The 20748-nt window shown below is 36.0% G+C and overlaps 1 protein-coding gene and 1 pseudogene across 3 annotated transcripts; one reads left to right on the forward strand and one right to left on the reverse strand.

Annotated features, from left to right (window-relative positions):
• Positions 1-7694: 7694 nt before the first annotated feature.
• Positions 7695-15257, forward strand: LOC130733974 (protein ACTIVITY OF BC1 COMPLEX KINASE 3, chloroplastic-like). 3 transcript variants are annotated; one of them, XM_057586264.1, is made up of 8 exons: positions 7698-8131; positions 8239-8466; positions 9574-9909; positions 10189-10744; positions 11020-11206; positions 11297-11663; positions 13956-14112; positions 15000-15257. In XM_057586264.1, exons 1-7 carry the CDS (start codon positions 7811-7813, stop codon positions 14073-14075), a joined length of 2115 nt encoding a protein of 704 aa, XP_057442247.1. In that variant the 5' UTR covers positions 7698-7810; the 3' UTR covers positions 14076-14112; positions 15000-15257. The 3 variants fall into 3 exon arrangements, with proteins under 3 accessions (XP_057442249.1, XP_057442247.1, XP_057442248.1); XM_057586265.1 differs by having other exon boundaries at positions 7698-8128; XM_057586266.1 differs by lacking the exons at positions 13956-14112; positions 15000-15257 and having other exon boundaries at positions 7695-8131; positions 11292-11511.
• Positions 15258-16737: 1480 nt separating this feature from the next.
• Positions 16738-20489, reverse strand: LOC130733978 (putative disease resistance protein RGA4; annotated as a pseudogene).
• Between the last annotated feature and the right edge of the window lie 259 nt (positions 20490-20748).

Raw genomic sequence — 20748 nt, forward strand, 5'->3', positions numbered from 1 at the left:
ATATGTTTTCAGCTTCAGCTGAAACAAACACAAAATGTGATATTTGATTAAAAAAATGATTTTTTGATTTTAAAAGTGATTTTTTGATTAAAAAGTGATTTTTCTAAAATAAGTTGAATCAAACACACTCTAATTGACTCGTTTATCATTGCTTACAAAATGTGATTTTACTTTTGAAAAACATAATTGATTTTATCTCAAGTGATTTTTTTGAAAAAGTAGATTTTCATTTAACTTTGTCTACAAATATAATAAGTGCTTTCAATTTTATAAATGATTTTAAACTGTTTAGATACATAAAATTTCAAATATAAATTAGGGGTATTTTTGAACTTGCAAAAGTTTTAAGAGAGTGTTCCGTTCCGTTCCCTTCCGTTCCACCTTTTTCCATGGAACCCAAGTGTCCTGTTCCTGGAGCCTTTTGTCCCGTTCCGTTCCATCTTTAAAACACGACAAACAAAGAACGAAATTCATGTGTCCTGTTCCGTTCCCTTCTCACCGGTCTACCAAACGCTACCTAAGTAATAAGTATTGAAAATTATCCTTTTTTTTTTGTTGAGAAAATTATCCTTAAAAAAAAAGTATTGAAAATTATCTTTCTCGGATAATTTTTTTTTTTGAACTTTTGGATAAGAAATTTGAGATTTTGTCTTTGGCAATTTTATGAATAAATGTGTTGTGAATCTTGGTTAAGAAACAATTAATGTCTTAATTAATTTTTTTTTTACTATTATAAAAATAAGTGTTAATTTTTTTGAGTTTTTATTTATGGAATAATTATTTGTATCTAGTGTGGCAATATGGGTTGGCGGGCCGAGCCAGGCCCAACCCGTCACTAACCCGCCAAAATACGGGTTGGGTTGGGCTAGCCCACTTTTGGTATTTGGGTTCAAAGTCTCAACCCAACCCATATTTTGGCGGGATTGCGGGTTGGCGGGTTAGCCCACTTAGAAAATGTAGTATAATAAAAAAAATGTGCAATGAGGAATTTTAAGAAATCTTTCACTTTTCATACGTTGACACATGAAAAAATTAGAATTATACTTGTTATTTATCTTTAAATATTATGATTTCAACTAGAAAGTATCACCAATAGTAATACCAAGAAAATATTTATCATGCGTGGTTATTAAAAGTTGTAAAATTGTAACCTCACTGTCAACTATCAAGTGTAAGTTTCAATAACCTTCATCAAATCATTGATAAATGTCATTTTTCTTTGATACTCACTCACATAATATTACTTAACAACACTAGATATGTTTTACAATCATCAACAAGAGTTTACTTTAGTCAATAATAGTTAACCAACAATTAGAAAAGATAATGTCGAGTAGTCAAGAAAGTTTTAGACAAAACATAACCTACAAATAAGAACCGCAACTTATATAGGTGAATCCATGGAAGTTCATCATTGTCTAGTTTTCAAAATAGTTTTTGTTTTTTAGTTTAGGTCTGTCGTAATCTATGCGTACCTTACAATAATCTACTTAAAGAATAAAAAATTTAAAAAAAAAATTGAAAAACGGGTTGGCGGGCTAACCCAACCCAACCCGTCATTAACCCGCCAAAATGCGGGTTGGGTTGGGCTGACCCGCTTTTAAAATTTGGGTTCAAAATCCCAACCCAACCCGCCAAAAAAGGTGGGCAAAACGGGCTGGCCCAGCGGGCCAAACCCATTTTGTGATGTTATTAATATGAGTTTGGTTTTTTCAAAAAAAAAAAATGTCACTGTGCATGCATGCCAGTATAGTTTCACCAAATTGAGATCCTCGATATTGTCTACCCTTGGACTATGGTGATTTTTCTTAGTTTTTTATGGTGCTCACTAGGTGGGCAATTTTAAAAATGGTCCACCGGTGCATCATAAACATATACCGTTAGATATGAGAATATTTGAATATTCTTTTATTGGATGGTTAGGATTGAATGATGATACAAAGGATACAAATGTAAATTTATAATCCTCTTCATCTTCCCTAACCCACCCTACTCTTCATCTTCCCTAACCACCGTGTACACCAACCAACGTCGTCACCACCTCCAGTTTCAGAACCTCTGTCCCCTCACTCCCACCCCAGTTACACTCGCTGATTCCCACAAGATCCGGTTGCAGGTGGGTTGGTACCTCGCCTCGCACCGTGAAGATTTCGAGGGCCTCTTCTCCCTATGCAACGACGCCGTAACGCAGACGCATCGCGTATTCGACGACGTTGCCGGCGTCATCCGACTGGCATGAACCTTCCTTGCGATTTGACGATTTGTACAAGTTGAGCATGGAAATGAAGATCTGAAGAAACCCTTGGGAGAACAGAGACCAGAGAACATGAGCACGACGAGCATGAACCTTCCATGCGATTTGTCTAGATTGTGATTGAAGATACTGGGTTGTGATTGCAATTTGAAGCTTCTGGGTATCTCTCTTAGATGTATATATGTTTGAAATTTGGGGAAAGTGTTGAAGGATTGGTGAGGAACACCGTGTGGTCTAAGTCTTGGGGATTGAGGCCATATGAGCTAGACAAGGCGCTGCGAGTGGCGAGGAACGCGCTGAAGAGAGCTCTGTTGCTGACTTGCTGATTCCCATCTACAACCACTTCTACATTCCCTCCAACCCCTACCTTGCCGGGAACCCTGTATTCTTCGTCGATGAAAACATAATCTTTTGTTGCGGCTTATATCTCTCTTATTTCTTCCAACGTGAGTCAATCTTTTGAGTTTGCAGGGATTAGGAGTGGGTCGTGGGTCGGGGAAGGTGATTTTTGCAGGGAGGAGTTGCTGAATATAATTTTTTTTTATCTTTTTAATATATTGTGAATTACCAAAAATAACCCTTGGTGCACCGATGAACCATTTTTAAAATCGCCCACCCTAGTGGGCACCGTTTTTTTATTATGGTAGTATATAATTTAGGTCAAAGTTAAAATTGCATTATATATTTTTAATCATTTTGACTTTTTTCTTTTTTAAATAGGTAGTATTCTTTAACATTTTTCTTGGTTTGTGTTGCAAGGGTGACAATGCTCCAACGTTGGAGAGGCCTACTCACTTAACATAGTCTTAAAGTCTCAGAGGATTAGTCTCATGAATGCCGGTTCTTGAAATACTTTGAGAAATAAAAAAATGCTCCAACGTTAGAATTTAGGGATGCTCCGGTGTTGGCAAGCAGCAGGGAATGCTGAAGCATTGCAACCTTAGACTCATTTAATGAGGGTTTGCACAATTTTTTCCCTATCACACTTTGAACTTTGAAGGGAAGCTTAGAGGAAATTTTGGAGCCGTGTGAGCTCTGCTAGAGTTTGGTGGTTCATCCCACTTCTTGGTCATTGGTTCGTCAATTCCATTATTATTTTTTCTTTCTTCCATTTGTAAGTGAGTTACAGTGTAACTAAACCTCATGAAAAAAGGATAAAAAAACTAAATCTCATGTACTAAAAGGTAATGAAATTAATCTACATTATGATTTGTACTAGAAGATTACATATATGTTTAAGATTTCTAACTTTGTTATAAGAGGAATTAAATTAGATTTCTGAAAAAAAAAAAGACTTCAAAATGTTATCATGAAATTTTTTAAATCAAATTAAATCTGTTTGCACTCGTGTAATTAATTTTCGATCAATCAAAAGTCCAGTGATGTTGCTAGTCAGGAGAACGTGGCCATTTGGTCTTTTTCCACATCAGGTTTAGTCCATGTAAATTTTTTAAATCATATTTCAGTCTTCCTCTTCCTCCATTACACAAACTAGCAACCGAGAAAATCATCTCACCATTTGTCTCATTCCTCTTCCTTCTTTCACAAATTTTGTTTAAAATGATATCGGGTCATGACCCTATGATATCCTAACTCCTAAGATAAGTAGTCGTTGACAATGGCATGACCACAAATATGGGCCACTCTAATTATTTTTGGCCACCACGCAAATATTTAAAGGTTAACAAAAACACTAGAATTTGAAAAATAAGAAATCTCGGATATTTTTTCCACTACATTTTACGAAATCTCACAAACTTGGCATAAAGATGGAAAACGTTAGATTTTTTTTATATCTTACAAACTTGGTATAAAGATGGAAAAGATTTTTTATATCAAAATGTGTGTTAGGTTTGAGTTGACCAAAAAATTAGAGTTTCAAGCGGACCTATTTCTCAAACTTAACTCTATATTTTAACCCTAAAAATAAAGTTTATTTCTCATTATTTGAATGAGAAACTTGACAAAATGAACATAAGAAACTTGAAGTCAGTTTTTTCCTAATACATATAGATGAATAAAAATGATAGACAAATGAATACAGTTTTTTTTATAGACAAATGAATGCAAAATAATGTATATAAAAAAAAAAGAAATCCTAAAAGCCATGCCGATGTGAGATCAAGAGGCTGGATCTTCCATTGACTGATCATTAAAATCATCAACATAGTCAAAACGACCATCATGTAATACCACAAGTAGCCCCCAATTGTTGCTTTAGATGTGGAAAACATTCGGCCATATCTCTGGACAACTTCTCACACTGTGAAACCATACTTTTAGCCTTCACAATATTCAGTTTGGTCACCTCAATCTCAACCATCCTTCTCACTTTAGTAGTAGATGACACATGATCATTATCAGGGTTTATCCAAATACCAATACTCTATTGTAAGTGAGAGCACATATAATTGGATATCTGAGAACAAGTCTTTGGTACGCAACATCGGCTACAAGTCTAGCCCCCGACAACATCCTTCCATCACTACTACAAAAACGACGTTAGGTAGTGGTTAAAATGCACAGTGGGTAGTGGTTCTGGAGGCGGTGCTAAACTAGGCACTACTAAAGTTGGGCGGCGGTTATTAACTGCCACCCAACAAAAAATAGGGTTGCAGTTCTGCAACCGCTTCACATTAAAAAAAGATGGGTACTAGTTCCCAACCGCTACGCATCTAGGTACATAAACCAGTTCTAATGCAATGTATTAGAACAACTCAAATTAGCCCACCCAATTGGTTAGGAGTCTAGCTCCTGATTGCTCCCCATCCCGCCTTCTTCACTTCGGTAGGCATTTAAGTAAGATGTATCACATAAAGTTGTACAAATTAAATCAACAATTTATAAGATTTTCGTTGGGAAAATGTGAGAGAACATTCGTCCGATTCAACTAGCGTATTGCGTTGAGTGAATGTGCATCGAAATATTGTAATCTCGGTTTACAAGGTGCTAAATTTTGTTTTGAACAAAAAACCAAATATGCATATAATTAGGGGCATTAGTTTTAACACCCCCGAATTAATCCCACACCCTACTTTATGCACCTAAATGTCTTAAATACCCTTAAAAATTAATTTCATTCCAAACATATCCATTTTCTTACCATATGAATTTTGAAAATGTTTCACACTCTTGAGTGTGTGAATTTTGAAAATGTTTCACACTCTTGAGTGTGAAATGAAACTATAAAAAAACGAAAAAAAATAGATTTTAAAATAAAATAATTTACAGTTCAATTGTTCACACTCTTGAGTATGAATTTTAAAAATGTTTCACACTCTTGAGTGTGAAATGAAACTATAAAAAAACGAAAAAAATAGTTTTTAAAATTAAATTATTAACAGTTCAATTTTTCACACTCTTGAGTATGAATTTTGAAAATGCTTGAGTGTGAAATGAAACTATAAAAAAACGAAAAAAATAAATTTTAAAATAAAATTATTAACAGTTCAATTTTCCACACTCTTGAGTATGAATTTTGAAAATATTTCACACTCTTGAGTGTGAAATGAAACTATAAAAAAATGAAAAATTAGTTTTTAAAATAAAATTATTAACAGTTCAATTTTTCACACTCTTGAGTATGAATTTTGAAAATGTTTCACACTCTTGAGTGTGAAATGAAACTATAAAAAAACGAAAAAAAATAGATTTTAAAATAAAATAATTAACAGTTCAATTGTTCACACTCTTGAGTATGAATTTTGAAAATGTTTCACACTCTTGAGTGTGAAATGAAACTATAAAAAAACGAAAAATTAGTTTTTAAAATAAAATTATTAACAGTTCAATTTTTCACACTCTTGAGTATGAATTTTGAAAATGTTTCACACTCTTGAGTGTGAAATGAAACTATAAAAAAACGAAAAATTAGTTTTTAAAATAAAATTATTAACAGTTCAATTTTTCACACTCTTGAGTGTGAAATGAAACTATAAACATATTTCACACTCTTGAGTGTGAAATTTGAAAACGTTTCACAGTGATGTACACAAGTAACTGAGCAACATAATAAGCAATACATAACCAACTGATCAATATCTGGTTACAAACTAACATAATATCCATTTCCAACATCCAACGGAAGAGCATAACATACTTAAAACATATCCAAACTAACAAAATGGGCGCCCTAACAAAATACATAATATCTATCCAAACATAACATGACAATCACGACTATGACATTGAGCTAGACTGCATATCTATCCACCCCTCCTTGTTGATCTCCGGTAAACGAGATCACCATGCAAGCTCTGCTCCACTATAGACAGCATATATTGGAGTTCTTTGTAGACCTCAGATTCCATAGGGGGTGCCCCACTCACAGTAGTATTCATTGCACGTTCCAGCGACCCCTTAAGTAAATGAAACTTCCCCTGAACATGAGAAAACAGGTTGCATTCAGCCACAAAATGAGCTCCTACAAAATTTAAATCATGCTATTCTAATCAACAAATATCACAAACATAAACAAGGGCAATAAACAATTGCAATGAGCATCCCATTGCAGCAAAATCTAAATTTCTCTATCACCCACCATAATAAACAATTGTACAATTTTTTGGCCCACCCAATACAAAGCTATAAATACAATGAAAGGTAAAGAAGAAAAACAGCAAAGGAAACATATATTGAGGTATAAAAACTGCACAGGAAATGCCCAAGGAAACAGGGAAACACATACACAGAGAAACACAAAACCAGCAAAGAAAAACAGCACATGAAAACAGATCTGCGTGGTGGTGTACCTTAGCGTGGAATCGAGTGGTTGAGTGGGTTTCTGGCGGCGTGGTGGGTCGGCGGTGTGGTGGGTGGCAGCGTGTTGCCTCAACTCGTGGCTGTGGGAGAAAGAACGTGGTTGCTCAAGTGGGTTCGTGGGTGGCGGCGTCGTGGGTGGCGGCGTCGTGGGTTGTGGGTGAGAGCGTGAGAGAATTCAGAGGTTGTGGGTGAGAGCTTGAGAGACTTCAGAGAAGAGTGAGTGAGAGAGAGGCTGTTAGGGTTAGGATTTTAGGTTATATAAGAGGGTATTAAAGGAATTTTTTTTAAAAAATAGAGGGTGAGGGAGGGTGTGGGATTAACTGAGGGGGTGTTAAAACTAATGCCCAATAATTAGTGGTATACATTCATGGTTCTGTAAACACCTTAAATGATAAGTTAGGGAAAAGAAAAGAAAAGAAAATGATAATAAATGTGATATATAATATAACGTAATAGTAAAAGAGACATAGAGAAAAACAACCGAACTTAGTTTGGATTCAAAGGTTCCTCCGGATTGAGTTTCTTTGGTTGCTTCTGATGTACTTGCCTCTAGGACTCTTTAGTTGTTTTTAATATATTATCCAGTTTCAAAAAAAAAAAATATGGATAATCTGAAAATCATTCACAAAGAAAATCTTCAAATTAAATGGTGACATCCATGCAAATTTGTATCATCCTTCTTTCATAATAAGTGGTCATTTGTTTCATTTTCCACTTGACAAAAAACCAAAGCCTCATATTTGGCTTTCCACTGTCCACGAGTCTCCACAACCAGAGTGACACGAGTACGCAGCCATGGCAACGGTGGCACAACCGTGTCCTTCATGGACTCGCGGTTCCATTCCCTTCCCGAAGCGCATCTCACGACGTCGTTTCACCGGCAGAACCAGCCTCACGCGCGTGAACCCGCAGCTCCAAGCTCGAGCTGCTGTGGTGGAAGCAACGCCGCCGCCGCCTTCAAGCGCCAGAGACCGGTCCAGCCAGGTCCTGACCCTCCCAGCGAACCGTGCCGGTGAGCTGCAAGCAGAAGGCAGAGCCATGACTCGTGCCGTCAATGCCACCGTCTACAACCCCCAACTCTTGGCCTCTGAGTACGGTTCACAGCCCCTGAAGGTGGTTGGTTTCTTTCACCAATTTTTGAACACCCTTTTGGATAATCTTTCATGGGTAGGATTGAGTTTTGGATTTCATGGTGTTTTGAATTTTTGTTATTTTTTGGCTAGGTGGTGCGGAGGACCCTTCAGATTCTGACAGCGTTGGGTTCTTTTGGGTTGAAGCTGTTGTTGGACCAGAGGAGTGGAATGATTGATCAGAATAAGAGGGCTCGTGCTTCTGAGCTCAAGACCACATTCACTCAGCTTGGACCAACGTTTGTGAAGTTGGGGCAGGGATTGTCGACCAGGCCTGACATATGCCCACCAGAATATTTGGAAGAGCTCTCTGAGCTTCAAGTGTTGTCTTCTCTTCCCTTTGACTCATTTTGATTAGTTATGTGCATTTTTTTATTCAAGAGCTTGTTCCTGGGCTCAAGGGCCCTTTGTTTGGGTCCGGAAAGTAAGTCATCACACTATTGATTAAGTTGTTTTTATTGACTATACCATTTAAGTAATTACGGTTAATGGTACGATGACTTACTTTACCCGCACTCACTTTAGAGGAGTCAAATCCCCTGTTTTCATATACTACTTCACTTCCTATTTATAATCAGGTTATAGGTAGATTATAAACTATTTTCTATTTACGAAAGTTCTACCAAACACTTCTTAAATGCTGCATAAACGTTTATAACTTATGTTATAAGATAAACTCAAATAAGCGCTTCCAAGTGGGGCCTATATTTGTAGTAGTTAAAGCAATAATAATTTTCTTACTTACACCCTTATGCTTAGCGGTAATTCTCAAGTACAATAAGTAGTTCAAAGACTTAAGAGTAAAACATGAAGTTTAAAAATAATTCTAAGAAATTAATTGTATTTCTTGGTTCCTGTGTTTTCTCTCTAAGATAAATATGAACAAAGTTAGTATTTACTTAAGTAGAGCTTATTAATGTGCAGTTTGAAATAATTAGTTGTGTTTGGATAGATTATTCAACTAGTATTTGTGAAAGAATGTAATTTGATGATTTGTTAAAGCTAATTTGCTTATAATAGTTCTGGAAGTTAGTTTTACAAAGGCTAATTTTCGCAGCCTTCAACTTCTAGCTTATAAAAATAAGACCAAAATGGCTTGTGTGATTTCAAAAGCTTTTTTTAATAAGCTTTATGTATCGTAAGTGTTCAATGCAACAAATAAGCCCAAATAAGCTGAAAATAAGTCCATTAAAATGCAGCATAGCATGCATTATGCTGCATTTAGCTGCTTCATATGTGCATACTGTATCACAGCATGAGACAGGGTTCTTCTAGGTCTTGAACAAAGTTAATGCAATGCAGTGAATGTTTATTTACTGATGTTGTGTAGGATGATATTATGGCCCTTACAATATTTTCTTCTATGAAATTTTTTGTATGAAGAAATAAAAAGCTTGGGTAACCTTTTGTGTTGTCGTGCCTTACCAGGATGGTTTGCCTACATTTCCTGATGAGGAGGCCTTTGCATGCATTGAGAGGGAATTAGGACTATCTCTTGAATCCATTTTTTCTTCTATAACACCATCACCCATGGCAGCTGCTAGTTTGGGTCAAGTATATAAAGCTCAGTTGAAGTATTCTGGGAAACTTGTAGCCGTCAAGGTGCAACGCCCTAGCATTGAGGAAGCTATAGGATTGGACTTCTACTTGATAAGAGGTCTCGGGTTTTTCATAAATAAATATGTGGACATAATCACCACTGATGTTGTTGCACTTATTGATGAATTTGCTCGTAGAGTTTTTCAGGAGCTCAACTATGTGCAGGTTAGTTCTTCACTCCATACCATACCATTTTTGTATGTTTTTCTTTTCATAATTGTTTTTGTTAAAGAAGAAAACTTGAAAAGACCAAACGTTAGATCCATTTCCTAATGGCTATTATCCAGGGGCAAATCTATTTATTGTAATTTCTAAGGATCTTTTATAATTAAAATCTCCCATGGGATGATATGTTTCCTATATGTTGACAACCAAACTATTTATTTATTAATTACATAAGATTCCTTTTCAGGATTGAATGTAAATTTTGACAGGTTCCTGCAGGAGGGACAAAATGCAAGGAAGTTCAAAAAATTGTATGCTGACAAGGAAGATGTCTGTGTCCCTGATGTTTTCTGGGATTACACAAGTGGCAAAGTACTGACAATGGAGTGGGTTGATGGTGTCAAACTAAATGAGCAAGAAGCTATTGAGAGACAAGGGTTGAAAGTCTTGGATCTGGTGAACACTGGCATACAGTGCAGCCTTAGACAGCTACTTGAGTACGGGTATTTCCATGCTGATCCTCATCCTGGGAACCTTTTAGCAACGCCTGAGGGAAAGCTTGCTTTTCTTGACTTCGGGATGATGAGTGAGACTCCAGAAGAAGCGAGAGTTGCCATAATTGGTCATGTTGTTCACTTGGTTAACCGGGATTATGAAGCTATGGCTCGTGACTACTATGCTCTTGATTTCCTGTCACCTGATGTTGATGTTTCTCCAATTGTACCAGCACTTCGAAACTTTTTTGATGATGCACTTAATTATACCGTGAGTGAACTTAACTTCAAGACACTAGTGGATGGTCTGGGAAATGTTTTATATCAATTTCCATTTAATGGTGAGGTTATACTATGCTTTTTATTTTATTCTCATCCATAGTGATTGTTGGGTCATTTGAGCATGGAAATACTTACTTTTAAAAAGCAAACTGTTGATCAGGTCCATAATCTTCCACACATAACAAATATTAAAAATCTAATTATCTGTTTCTTATTACTCACTTTCAATAATTGGGGAGTTACGTAACTGGATACTTCTGTAAATATTTTGTACATACTAATTGTTGCGGATTCTGATGGTTTGAATTTCCTTTTTGTCCTTTTTTGTTGACAGTTCCAGCATACTATGCTTTAATATTGAGGTCTCTTACTGTTTTAGAAGGTTTAGCACTTAATGCTGATCCCAATTTTAAGGTGCTTGCGGCTTCATACCCATATTTTGCTAAGAGACTCTTAACAGATCCAAGTCCATATCTAAGAGATGCTCTCATTGAGTTGCTTTTCAAGGATGGGAGGTTCAGGTATGCATTTTAGTATCAGTGGTCCAGTTTGGTGATACGGAATACTTTGAATATGTGTACTTGAACATTCATTGATATGCTCCAGCGCAGGTGGAGTAGACTTGAAGAGCTTCTTGTTCAGGGGAGAATGGACCGAGATTTCTCTGCTAAAGAAGCTTTACAACCTGTCCTAAAGGTATTATTGAGTCCAGATGGAGAAGTGCTCAGGACTCTTGTTATCAAAGAGGCTGTTCGTGTCACTGAAGCTTTTACTCTTAGCACAATTTCTGATTCATACAAGTCAGTTCCTGATTTTATGAGGGCTCTTGTTTTCAATGGCAATGCGAATGCACCCCTTATGATGTCAGAAGCTGAATTACAATACATGATAGAGCTTAGAGATCAAGTATTCAGGATATGGAGACTTCTGCAGTCCTCTAATGATTTTGATCCAGCACTTTTGCTACCTATACTACAGGTATGGTCCACTGTTTTCTGCATTTACGATCTCATTTATGTTTTCCTTCTCTTTTTAACTAGTTGCTTCTTAGCAGTGTAACTCAAATTTCTTTTTTGGTTAGTAGTGTAACTCATACTTCCTAAAAGGTGAAACCTATCTCAACATATCAATAAATTCAGATGCAAGCCACAAATGTCTGTTACGATTTATGGAAAATTGACAATTACTGTTTATATTTGACATAATTTAAAATGAAACTTTGTAAATATATTTCTTCAATACAGTGAAAGTGATTAAGATTGTGAAGAATTGCACTTTTGGTGCTTCATGTATCTTTGTGTTTCCTAGAGAGGGAAACAAGAATTAGTTACTGAATCTAGGCAAAGATATTTTTGAAGATAAGGTTATAGATTCAGCAATTTCATAATTGAAGAAATGACTTATTCATGCAACGAAATTCAATCTAAGTATCGCACTCAATCAACATTTGTGTAGCGTGGATACAACACGAAACAAGTTCCATACATCTCTGATAAGATATTGCAAATTTTCCAAATTTTAGGACAGAATAGCAACTACACGGTTTGAATAAAAAATTGCAGAACTGATATTAGGCTAACATTAAAAAATTATTTGAAATAGAAACAAAAATCCTAACACAAGAGCACTGTAAGCATTATTACATAGTCATTCTTGCAGGCATAAAAACAAAATTAACCTCTTCCATTTTTATTATATTTAATATATATATTTGGATTTCCAAAAAAAAAAACAAAATTGAAACATTCAGCTTTTGTCATTGTTATACAATAAATGACTAATTTATGCCACTTTTATGATACCCCACATATATTGGCACAAGATTGTTTAAAAAACGAAAGAAAGTTGTTGGATGAATTCAAGAATTATCGATGGTGTTTGAGTATATGGCATGTCAGAGATATGGTTGGCCTTGAAAACTCGTGGTTTTCACCAAGTATAAGTAAAGTATAGTACATCGAATTCAGTTAATTAAGAGACATATACTTCCTAACATGAAGGTGAAAGTTGGAGAATATACAATACCACAAGTATCATTTTAAGTACCTTGGGCTTATCATACAAAATGACATGGAGATCAAAGGTGTGAACTATAGAATTCAAGTAGGGGGGATGAAACGGGCCAATGCTTCAGGTGTAGTTTATGACAAATAAGTACCACTTAAGCTTGAAAGAAATTTTCCAAACACCGTAGCTATGTCATCATCGTTCAACCAAATTAGTCCCCTCCTTTGATTGGCATCAACCCTAGCTCCACTCTCTGGTCACTATTTTTGTTTCAAGTCACGGTTTGGAGCTGTTTCTAAAAGAGTAGGGCTCCACATCTATCCCAGATGCAGGTTGGACCCATGGGAGTCCTAGAGAATTGTGGGATTGTCCAAGTCTTCGAATTATGGGAGAGGGAGTTGATCTTCTTGTGGACTTGTGCTTGAATGTTGCGACTTGGTTCAAAAAGCCTAAGCTTATTGGAGCACTTCAAACTTCATATCTACTTTTCTTTTCTTAGCTTCAATGTTTTTGGTCTAGCACAATTATCCTCCACGAGAGCCAATTTTGTTTAAGCCGAAAACATCACACATACTGGTGGGACTAGCTCCTTCCAGCGACGGTTTTTAACTAGGCTATTTTTTGTTTGGGCAATTTGTGAATTGTCTTAGTTGTCTTTTTTGCTTGCTTGATTTAGTTGTGACTTAAACTTCAATATCCAACCCAAGCTTTTAGTGCAAGTTTGAGCCTCAAAGGCTGCAAGTCCATCTTTATTTAGTGCCTTGGTTTTTAGTTGTTGAGTCTTAGAGGCCACAAATTTGCAAGTTATTTAGGTCTTCCCTTGGATCATGTTGTGAGGATTTACGTGACTTTGGTACCATTTTGAAGCCACACGGTTATAGATAGAAAGGAGGAAGAGAGGGAATAAAAACTTCATTATGATCTGATACAAAAGACATAAATATGGGACCTAATCCTAAAAGATTCTCTAAGATACTCAAGCATAAGATATGAATACTAACACCCTAGGACAAGAGAAAGATATTATAAGATAATTTTTTTTTTTGTATAATCTAACAAGACATGACAGGGCTGACTCCACGTAGTGAGAAAAAGCTTTATTGTTGTTGTTTTAGTGCATGGCATGCATGCTTGTCTAGCACCAGCACCTTATTTTGAAGTGTTTGTACTACATTAATCATCATTTAAACATAGGCAATGTCATTAAGAAATAACATGATCTGGAAACAATAGAATGGATAATTGTTGTTTGAACATCAATAGGTCCTTCAGCAACCTGAGGCACGAAGACTTGGGGGGAGTGTTATGGGTGGCATCACTCAGCGTCTTGCAGCACGCTTTCTGCAACAAGTACTTCGTGTTCCAGCAACAGCTTCTACATAAATATCGTTTCACTGTCAACAAATGTAGTCTAGATAAGGTATGCAATCTTGTATTATTTATAACTCCTTTATTTTGTTTTTTTTATTATAATCTGAATGTTGATCCCCCAATAAAAAAGGGTGGTTGTTGCCTTAGATCACTACTTTCTCACAGTACTTAAAATATGGCATAGGAATAAGCATGCAGGAAAAACAAAGTGGTAGTGTAAATATTTGGGTTTTTTGAAATCAGGCTGAAAGATTTTGAAAAGTACTGTACATGTTACAAACCATTAGAACCCTTGGGATAAATTGGAATCTCAGTTTTACCCTTTTCAATTTTAAAGAAGTCTTTATCAAATAAAAGAAGCAAGTTAGGAGAGTATTATTTAAATCACTTCTTCATTGAATTCGGCTTTAATTTTCGCCTGTTATGATTCTATCTCATTCAGAGGCTAAATTGTACTACTAGGAAAGCTTGATATGCGGAAAACCGTATGGAAATAGCCAATATAACTGAAGTACCGAACCGCAGCTAAAACAGTACATGAAACTAATAAAAGAAGGCAGTGTTTTGTTTTGTTATGTGCTTCTCATAGATGATTTTTAACATTAAAAAACATGCTTACTATATTGAATTTTATTTTCTCATTATAGCTCATTATTCCTATAGAAAATTTTCCTACTCTTGTTCCTCAGATTTATGCTCATCATTTTCTTTGATGGAATGCATATATCCTATATTGCTTCGGAAGGAAGTAGCAAAGTAGTAACACTTTGTAAACTTCCTGAAAATTAGTTTTATGCTTTTCAAGGCGTGTTTAGATCTTAATACTTGTCTCATCTTCCTTATTTGCACTGCTTGTTTAATTCATTTTTATTGATTGACTGAAATCGCTTGTCTCACTATGGTATTTACTAATATTTTGTGTTTTTCCTCTGTCAGGTTATTGTCAGCAGGGAAAGAGGAGTTACATTACATTCTTAACACAGCAGGAAAATTTATGAAGTTGATTCTTCCAAATTTGTATATCTCATTCCTTTTGGATCCTATAATTTGTTGCAAATGACTGTATATTACTGTATATATTATTTACCCTGTATTATTGATGCTGCTCTCATGATGATCAGCATCAACAGATAAGAATAATGTAATATATAAAATGGAAAGGCATTTCTCTTGCACATCTTGCTCTTCGTTTTTTCTTTTTAACATGCACTCTTTGTTTTTGGTCAATAGGATGCACTCTTTTTCTCTTATTTAAGCTATAATAAATTCACATATTTAGTGATATTATGGAGCAAGTGTAACCAGAATAGCTTGAATTACATGATAACTGATACAGACAAGCTTACATAACCAAATGCCATATGATAATCTCTATGTTTAATACAGGATTGAATAGTATCCTTCAAGAGTATTGCCCTTTATTTATGTGTTGATTCTTTGAGATAGTCTTCTGTCTATTGAATTGGATCATTAGATTGCATTAAATGCATGGAGATGATTCATTTGTCCTTGGTCTGGAAAGTGGTCTTAGGTTGCCAATACCACAGACCTATTTTCCTTATACTAGTTGAAATTTGAAAAGAACTTTCTACATTCGTAAGAGCATGTTTGGAAACCACAAGCAACTTTTGTAGAATTTAAAATTAATTCTAATCAGTTAAAATGATGTTCGAGTGCACCATTTTTGCAGAATCAATTCTACTTGACACAAAACAAAGAATTCCTTCGCAGCAGCAAACATTAATGAGAGACATTTTCTTGACCCAAAAAACCTAGAAGACAAGGCATGTGAAGGTGAGAAATAAAATTATCATTCCACCAAATTAAAAATGCAATTGGTTGGCTATAGATGATTCAAGGAGCTAAAAAGAGCTCCAATAATTCAAAAGCTTTGAAACACACTTCACTGAACCAGAAAATGAAAAGCTTCTTTCACTACATTCATGAGTGTCTAGTACCCAGAGAGCTAGTTTATGCAATTGCAAACTTTTTAGTACTCACGAATAAATCACAAACCAAAATTTTATCAAACTATAAATGAAAACGATGCATATCAAGATAGCTAGGAACACAGTGCAATTATTGAATACGACATAAACCCTAAATGTTGAAGTGGAGTCTGAATGTATGGTATTCTGTTAAGAAAGTGACATGCTGAATTCAAGAGTCTTTAAGGATATATTTCAAACCATTGATTCAGTTCAATGGAAATTGGAAATAAAGTGCATTCTGAATTTCTGATTACATGCATAAATAAAAGAAAACACAGTTTTTGTAACTTGTATAGAAGAGTTCATCGGGCACTTCCTTCAATTTCGAGAAAGAAGATAAGAGACAGAATTTGCTTGGATGAGTTCGGATGTAATCTACAATGCCAGCAAAAATCTGCAAATAGCAAGTAGACAGGGAAAATTGCAGGGAAGCATTCGAGCCTATGACTTAGATTTTGTGCCAAGTTTATTATGTCTAGAACATTTTAAATTTTAATATAATACTGCAAGTTTGTCCCAGCTGGCCAGCTTCCATATTGGACCATGCATACTAGGTCCTACAAACTTCATGTTACAGATATCTAATCCACATGTGTTGAAATCCCACATCCTATCCATTTCCAGTTCTAATATGAAGTCTGGAAAATGAGCAAAGATATATATAACGATTCAAAACAAAGGAAGAAAAGAAAATGATCTTCTGCGAGTACAACTGATCCACAATTTTTACATAACCATAGACTTGAAAAAACAACTCAAGTATTTTATCAGGAAAATTACATGAAATGCTATCAGAAGTAACTATGACTAACTTCTAATGCTGAGCTGGTCATGGTCCCTTGTGCTTATTTTCAGGCTGCAGAGATTGCATTTGAATTGATAGACAGAATCATTTGGTACACTGGCATTAAGAAAAAAATGAGGCTGTTAGAAAAACCAATGAACAATCATCGAGTTATAAGGGAAAAATGTATGAAATTAGCAAACCTCATATTTCAACAAGGAATAATTTACTTTACTCCATATATAATGCAAATTCCCATTTTCATATTCATTCTTCACAACTGAGTTTTTTTCTGTTGTTCAATTTCACAGGTATTTCACTTGTAGCAAGAAGATGCCTGGTCCAGAACAGTTTCAAGAAGAATAGAAAGAGTTGAAGAAAATACCAGGTTTTTAGGAAATGTTACTTTGATAAAATAAAGGTTAGTAAAAGAGACTATTTATATTTGGATTCAAGGCTATGTGACTTTGTTGACTGTGGATACACATACATGGCTGACATATATTGAATAGTGGAACTTGATTTTACTTTTGAAATGAAAAACAAATCAGAGAATTTACTGAGACCTCTTAGTGAAAAAGAGACTGCTGAGTAAGAAAGAGAAGCTCTTTATTGTAGTAGATTAGTTCAAAGTTGAACATCAATGGAAGGATGATAAGTGGTGATGCAACACAAGAAAGTGTATTTGAGGATACGAGGAAATATCTTAGTATACAAACCTATAGATCATAATACATGTCTTATTGGAACATACATAACCCTTTATTAAATTCATTACTATTTTCTTTTTTATTAGCACTTTAGTATTTGGTGCAAGGTACTGTAGATGGTTATAATGTATGAATATTTGCTTACAGTCAAACTGATTCTGGAAAGACATCTATACGAATCGTTGTCCTATGAAACTGAAACTGCTCAGGGACTAAGAAAATCAGTTTTGATTCCAAAACTATTAATTGAAATCAATAAGCTTTAAAATCATAACAAAGAAACTGTTTTCCTCAATGTAACTGAAGTAAATATCAATCAAAATTATAGAAAAAATGTGGAAGGAAGGCGAGAGATCCTACCGAATGGGAAGCAGTGATGGAAGAAGCAAATCAGATAACTCAACACAATTCTTCATCATCGAATTATCACTTTTGGAACATGCGCTATCTTGTCCCAGTCCTCCCCTGTTCCCTCTTTACACCGCTCCTTTAATGTTGGGCAAAGCAAAATTCTCAGTCTCTCAAGTGAAGTGAGGTGTCGAAAACCATCCGGCAACGATCTCAATCCTGGGCATCCCCAAATTCGCAGAATTCGAAGGGAGTGAAGACCTTCCCAACCTTGCTCTGGTAAACACTCCAGCTCACCATAATTCCAGATTGTAAGCTCCTCCAAAGCGTTGAGGTTGATAAAGAGTTCTACTGGGAAGGATGTCAGGCAATCTTGGACATTACGAAGGCAGAGGGAGGTCATACCAGTGAAATGAGAGACCGACCTCAGTAGCTCATTTGCACAATCGTATAAATCAAGGCTTTTAAGTGATGGAATGTCTAATGGCAACTCAAGTTTAGGACAGCTTTCAATCCACAACTCAGAGAGACGGGCAAACATTTTCCTTTTTCCCACTCTTAACAACCGCTCCAACTGTGGTAACTTAATTAATTTGAGTTCTTCTAAAGACGGGAAAGCTCCCACTTCCACACCATCGTAAGATTCAACATCATCTATGTACTTCATATTTTCCATTCCCACAAGTTCAAGTCTTCTTAAAGATGGCAGCTTACCGAGCGATGACAATTGCAAGCACTTCAGACAATCAGAAAGTCGAAGCTCAACTAAATTGATGAGCATCCCAATCCAGCTCGGGGATTTTAATCCTGCATAGCCATATATTCCCAAATTCTTGAGATTCGAGTGAGGTCGAAGCCCTTCAAGTACTTGATCGGGGATAGTAGCGTGTGACCTGGTCTCCTCCCTGCTACCGTATGACAAGATTAATTTCTGAAGATCACTTTTACCTTTCAAATTGGCATCTTGAGCTTCAGATAAACTGCCAACGCTTTCAAGGCCTTTGATGTGTAGATCTCCTCCGAGTCTTAATGATTTTTGCATCTTTGGGAAATATGGCACAGAAAGCAAAACACTGTCTCAAGGTTGGAGTTAAATGAAAGTAGCTCAACATTAAGGCTGGCAAAATGCATCTTTCATCAGGTAAATTCCAAAGGGTGCTTTCCTTAACTTCATGCCATTCTTTTACTTCATTCTTCAAGCGCAAGAGACCTCCTAATGCTCGTGCTGCAAGAGGTGACCCCCCACACTTTTTTACGATCTCCTTGCCAATAGCTACACGCTCAGCACACTCATTGTTAGCTCCAAATGCATATTGCTTGAACAACAACCAACAATCATCCTCTGAGAGGCCTTTCAAATGGTGAGGTTGACACGTTGACGTTCTCATGATTTCTGCAACATCCATATCACGAGTGGATACTAAAACGGAAGCATCTTTGGATCCACATGACAGTACAGATTTCAACTGGTTCCATTTTTCTTCACTCAATCCGTATTTCATTTGTTGATTTCTGTTCCACACATCGTCCAAAACCAGCAAATATCTTTTACTTTGCAACAATTCTTGCACCTTTCTTTGTATTACATCTAAATCCAAGGCATCGTACTTTTCTTCTTCTGTGATAGATTTTACAATGGAACACAGAATTCTCTTGACAGAGAAATTCTCAGAAATGCAAATCCATATCTTTGGGTTAAAAGTGCTACTCACCCGAGCGTCATTGTAGACCATCCGAGAAAGTGTTGTTTTCCCCATTCCACCGAGACCAACTATAGGATAGACGGAAAGGATACCAGAGTGGCGTTCTTCGCTGAGAAGAAACTCCACAATCTTCTCAATATCATCTTGTCGTCCATATACTTCTGGTTCATGAATGGTTTGACCGGTTTCACGCTCTTCATAATCAGCTACTTCATCTCGCCTTCCCCCGACACTCTCTTGTAGAATGAAATTGCTCTTGCTGTCAGAAATATCACCAAATCTCCGTGTAATCTCTTTTAGCCTGTTGCCAATCTTCCCGCGGAACATGATGTTCTTTGGTTTCAAAGCGGACAATCCAGCAAGTCGATGGGACTCTGTGGAACATTCATCAAGGATATCATCTAGGACATACACAGCATCTTTGAGTTGCTGCAGCCAAACCTTTATGGATTGGTTAGTTATTTGTTTTTTCTCAGCATCTTCAACAACAGCCTTGATCACTTGTAGTTTGTGTGACAGCTTTTCAGCCTTTTCCTTGATTCCAGAAATGGTTGCAAATTCGTTCTGAACCAGAGAGGCCAAATTTTCAAACACAACACCAAGTAAGGCCTCAGCCATCTTCAGAGATGCAAAAGTTGAAAAGGGAAGAAGATAAGAGACAGGTTTTGCTTTGATGATGAGATGAAGGTGGAAACAATGCTAGCAGAAGTTTGCTAAAAGTCAATTAACGGATAGAACTCTCAGAAAAAGATATTTTCAAGTATGGTCTCTATTGGAGGAAATTCTAGGAAGCTACAGAATGCAAGTGCAATAATTCAATGGAAGTTCAAAGTTGAAAAGTATTCAGAAGCTTGGTAGCCATTCATGTGTGTGGCAGCCGTTTTTAGAAAAAGATAGCTTTTTATAAAAGATTATTCTGTAGCTGGATTGGTCTCAATCAAAGTTTTAAAAGGAAAGACGGAACTATTTAGGCATATGGAGTTACTAGCTGAAATAATCATGGAGTTACTCGTGTAGAAATATCTGTTAGAACTATAGTGAGAGCCCATCCTATCCTATTATGTTCTGTGAGCGACTATTTATGCCAAATAATTGCTGTTTTAACTGGTATATTATAATTGGTGGTTTTGGTTGATCACATGGACAAGC

The sequence above is a fragment of the Lotus japonicus genome, chromosome 1, assembly GCF_012489685.1.
Source record: "Lotus japonicus ecotype B-129 chromosome 1, LjGifu_v1.2".
Taxonomy (NCBI): Eukaryota; Viridiplantae; Streptophyta; class Magnoliopsida; order Fabales; family Fabaceae; genus Lotus; species Lotus japonicus.